This window comes from Cynara cardunculus (genome assembly GCF_001531365.2).
Source record: "Cynara cardunculus var. scolymus isolate 2C chromosome LG 1, CcrdV1, whole genome shotgun sequence".
In the NCBI taxonomy this organism is placed as follows: Eukaryota; Viridiplantae; Streptophyta; class Magnoliopsida; order Asterales; family Asteraceae; genus Cynara; species Cynara cardunculus.
This window is the reverse complement of record NC_037528.1, coordinates 13,968,013-13,973,288: the sequence shown is the minus strand read 5'-3', so window position 1 is coordinate 13,973,288 and position 5,276 is coordinate 13,968,013. Positions and strand designations below refer to the sequence as shown.

The window sequence follows — 5,276 nt, the reverse complement described above, 5'->3', positions numbered from 1 at the left end:
TTTAGTTGTCAAATGTTTGAATGTTCCCCACGCCTTCAACCCACTTTTAAAAGCCGACACATGTCAATTGGATTTTAAAAATTCATTAACAAAACCTTTTTCTTTTCAAGTAAAATATTAAATGGATGTTTTATATGTAACTCACAGGAATATCTCATTTAAAGATATTTACGTGAACTCGTATAAATAATTTGTAAAGTTGATTCAGATATACATCTTTAAATAATATTTTAAACTTTTCAATGATTCACATATGAATATTTTTTTAACCTTTTGTTTCTTATATTTTTACGATACTTAACATTTTTATTTGAATTTACCCCTATAAATTAAGTCTCTAAATATTTAAGAAAAACTGACCTACCCAGCCATTTTGGATTATCATCTTTACATTTTAGCTAACTTTTTTTTTTTAATTTCTATAAAATAGTTAAGATTCTTCAAGTGCCTCTTTCGCAATTTACAAAATGTATAGCTTATGAATTGGATATGATTCTGTTAGAGTCGACATCTTCCGAAATAGGAACGACAACTAATGGAATGTTCTATTGACTTGTGAGATCCAATAGCTTGTGGAATCTTCTTAGTGGTTTGTGAAATGATCCACCAGAATCATATTTTATTCTTTAAAAGTATATTTTACAAGTTTCCGAAAATGACATTTATAAAATTTTGGTCATTTTGATTAAAACATAAAACTCTACTAAAAATTGTTGGGCTAAAATAGCTAATTTAAATCAATTTCTCAAATATTTAAGAAAAAATGACTAAAATAGTCATTTTTTTTAATCATATACACTTTTTAACCATTTTTAGAATCAAATAATTTATACTAATACTTTATGCATTTGCATAACCTACTTTTAGATTAAAAAAAAAAAAAATTGAATGTTTACACAAATATTGAATGGGTGAACCGGAAACAAAAACGTTGCAGTATAACAGAGTGGGAGGTCCAAGGAAGGTTTTGGGAAATGAAGAAATCTGGTTACTTTCCAGTTTCCACTATCATCAACAATCTCACCCAAACAGTAACCCTCACCCACCTCCATCAATCATCTATTACTACCAACTACTTCAAACTCTACTTCCTACTCTACCACCTGTTTGTCTTCACTCCCAATCACCATTTCTTCATCTGTCAATTCTAATGTTGTGTTTCTGTGGTATTTAATGCATGCCATCTCTCCTCTATAAAATGGCCAACATGTGTGACATACCGGCGACTTGTTCTTCGTCTTCTCCACCGGCAACCACCGATGATATTTCCCTTTTCCTCCGCCAAATCCTACTTAAATCATCATCATCTTCTTCTTCTTGGCCGTCTTTTGCTACCAAACAATTGCAATGTGAAATCCCACCACTACAACCAGTTTATTCATCCGGGTTACCCGTACCAGATCGTATCCCCACCTTCTCTACCTCCAGTGGTGCTTATTTGCCGGCGAATGCGGTGGCGTACGTCTCGTCTTCTTCCGTGGGGACGATAGATAATGATCCGGATGAATATGACTGCGAAAGCGAGGTATTTGTGTGTGCTTTTTTGCTACATTTTGATTGTGAAAGTTATGTGGATTTTTGTTGCGGATTTGATAATACCAGCAAAATTTCATCTATAGAACTTGAAGTTATTTTCCAATGTTTCGGAATCAAATGACATATCAACTCTGGGGAAACGTATTTGCATTAATTGTTAAATGGAACTTAATGTCTTTTTTTTTTATTAATGGAGTAGGAGGGTTTCGAAAATTTGATGGAAGAAATGGCGGAAAAATCTAACCCTCCTCGTAATCCTTCCAAACGAACCAGAGCTGCAGAGGTTCATAATTTGTCAGAGAAGGTTGGCTTCCATTTTCAATTTCTGGTTCATGTGTGTTCTTCATGATTTGGATTTTGATGTCTTAATTGTGTACTGGAGTGGACAGAGGAGGAGGAGCCGGATAAATGAGAAAATGAAGGCGTTGCAGAAACTGATCCCCAATTCAAATAAGGTTAGGGGAATTGGGTATTTTCATTCAACAATCAAGATTTCTTGTTACAGTTTTGTGTATTTGTATTTGTATTTGTATTGATAATGATATGCATCGTTTCTTGTTCTTGATTGGGGCTTTTGATTGATAGACGGATAAGGCTTCCATGTTGGATGAAGCCATTGAATATCTCAAGCAGCTTCAGCTCCGAGTACAGGTATGCACTTCCTGAAACTCATTTATTATGTTATGATATGTCTTAATAGTCAGTAAAGAAATTGTAACATGAGTTAGATGATTTAATTGGATCCTAAGTAAGGGTGCAATTTTGTACCAAATCAAACCAACCAACCAAAATATGTATCAACCATGCCAACTTAATTGGTAGGTATCAAGTACAGTTGGTTGATAGTACAGTACCAAACATGCAAACTTGGTTGGTACACGGTTTTAGAAGACGCAAAATACGGTGTTACCATGGTACCGACTTATTTAATTATTTATTAGTTATTGTATTTTTTGTGTATTAACTTTATCTGTTTCGTTTTAACATTTGAATGTTTGCAAGTTTTATTCTTTGCAATTAAAACCCCTTAAACATCAAATATGTTGCTTGAAAACTCAAAACGTCACTCAAAATTTGATCAAAATGATAGATTTTCATATATGTAACTTGAAGTTGGTACAAAATCAGTACCAACTGAAAAAAGTTGATACCAAGTATAGTAGGTTGGTACCAAGAAAATGACGAGCATTACATGTACGTCTGAATGTCTTGTTGAAGTATGGTCTTATTAACAACATTTGTTTTAAGAGTGGCTTTATATTGTTATCCCACATGTTATATTGTGAATGAGGTTTGGAAAAGTTTTTGTTTTCTGAAATTGGCATTCATGATCGTGTTTGTATTGGTTGAACTCTCTGTTTCGCAAAAACGGGTATTCATGATTATGTTGCTTATAATGCACGACCGTGTTGTGCTTGTTTACTGAAACATTCTTTGGGGGTTGGATTGGCTGGAAATTCATTGTAGACCGAAATTTTGTGTTCTTTCCATATATCCTTCGATTTCTACAAACTTTTCTTTAGCATGTCCAACATTATACTCACACGTAGTATCATTCTTCATTGTAAGTAACGTGTTGATTGATGTTCAGATGTTAACGATGAGGAATGGAATAAACTTGTGTTCAATGTCTGTACCATCTGGAGTTATTCAGCCACGACAACTCCCCCGTTCAAGAATTGGCTTGAACGAAGGAAACAAACCTGCAGACATGGCACCACTGAACCAAGAAATGCACATGAATCCCATGATCAGCCTCCCAATGCATTGCTCCAACCAAAGCCAGCCATCAATCCCTGATTTTTCACATATAATAAATCCGGGACCTTCATCCAGACACGAATCTTCTTTCGGTACTCAACATGGATCATTTGGTTTCCCTAATCCCCCCACGGTAACTTAATTTTCTTAAAGGTTTGTTCTTACTTCATTTTTGATAAAACTAAGGAAAAAGATTTGTATGGATTCCTGTTTCTGTGATTTGCAGGAATTTTGCAGGGAGGGAGTGTTTTCGTGCCACCGGACTGATATAAATAGCAACGAATCCAATTCGTTAGGTGAGTTGTAAAATTTTGTTAAGTGTTATAAGGTTCTATTTGTTTTTTCCTTATCTGTTTTCTTTCTGAAAGTATCTCAAATGGGAGGGAAAGCAAAAGCAAGCAGCCATTCAGCCAAGAATCTGAGGGGGTTCAGCTCAACTAACGAATTCACACCAGGCATTAATTATAAGTCTTGATTTGTATTCTATGTAGTTGCTTACATCCACCAACCAAACCATGGGTTAATTAATACTGTGTAATTGGCTTGTTTGTTTTCAGGGGTTATGAGGATGTAAAGAGGTACAAGAATACCATGAATTTGAGCTTTCCTTTAACTCTTGACTTGGTTTTACTTGTACTACTACTATTAGAAGAACGTTGTGTATATATTTGTTTTGTTATTATGTAGAAATATGATGTTGGAGCTTGACTTTTGAATCTCAAATAGAAAAAAAAACCCTTCAATGTGGGATGTTTGCGGTCCAGTTTGGACGGTCTAACCCTCCAAACTATAAACCAAATCGCAATAGTGGTTCAGGAAATTTTCCAAAAAGTTCGGTAGCAAGTGAATAAATCAATCAAATTGGATCAAAAAAACAGTATGGTTTGAAAAGAAATATAATATCTATATTCAAATTACAAATTCTATTAATATAACATTTTAAAACAAATACTATATCAAATTATAAAAAAAAACATTGAGCTAAGTAGAAGAAAAAGTTAAACAAGTTGGAATTTTGGGCAAACACCGAGAGATTTTGGAATTTTGTTGATTCAGAAACATGGATAATTGAGAAGTGAAAACTAGAAACATAATGTCTTAGATGATCTTTTTTAATTATGCTACAAAAATTACGCCTCCAACATTAAAACTAAATGTAAAGTGTATTTTGGTAGTCGGTTTAACCCAAACCATGCAATAAAACATTTGAACCGAGTGGTTTGACTGTTTTCAAACTCAATTAGACCGTCAGAATACTCAAGTAGTAAAAAATGATTAGGTATGACTTGGTTAAAACCAGTTTGAGAACTTAAACGGATCAAAGGATGAATAACAAAATGTGTATATTTTTGGGTGTTTGTAGAATAATTGGATGAAATATATGATTTTCCAGATGTAATGTCCCTGGTCCTGATCCAGGTCCATGTCCATCTGAAAAGAAAAAAATGATACCCATCGTGCAAGACGGTCCATTTTGACATTTAGGTGAAGCTGAAGGGCCATCTTTGAATTCCACATGATCGTTACGTGTTATATCCAGTCTAAACGTAAACATAGAAAAAGACGGTCCTTCCAATGATTCTATTTTCCTTCAGTTATTATGCTTTGACTTTTGACAAGACTTTTGATTTATAATTCATATTCAAATCAATTTATCTACGCTATATTATAAAGCATTTGACAAAAACTTTTAAAACCCACTGTTTATTAATGCATATTACTTAAACTCAAGATTGCAAGTAAATTATGCGTAAGTACAACTTATTAAAGCTTCATATTTGAATTCGTGTAACTAACTGCAGATAAACATAATCAAATACAAGATAAACATCTCATTTTAAATATAAAAAATCTAAAATATAATTAGGATAATTATTGAATTCTAATAGAATATTTAATTATCATCTTTATAAAATTTATAATATTAAACCAAAAATAAATTATTTCATTATTAAATTTAAATTAAATTATAATAAAAA

At 32.9% G+C, this 5,276-nt stretch overlaps 1 protein-coding gene across 1 annotated transcript; it reads left to right on the top strand.

Moving 5' to 3' along the window:
* The first annotated feature begins 1,049 nt into the window (after nt 1-1,049).
* Nucleotides 1,050-3,976, top strand: LOC112528719 (transcription factor SPATULA-like). Its single transcript, XM_025139752.1, has 8 exons — nt 1,050-1,525; nt 1,736-1,840; nt 1,926-1,991; nt 2,122-2,187; nt 3,128-3,430; nt 3,524-3,593; nt 3,666-3,752; nt 3,855-3,976. The coding sequence occupies exons 1-8, from the start codon at nt 1,178-1,180 to the stop codon at nt 3,869-3,871; spliced, it is 1,062 nt and encodes a 353-aa protein (XP_024995520.1). The 5' UTR covers nt 1,050-1,177; the 3' UTR covers nt 3,872-3,976.
* Nucleotides 3,977-5,276: the final 1,300 nt, after the last annotated feature.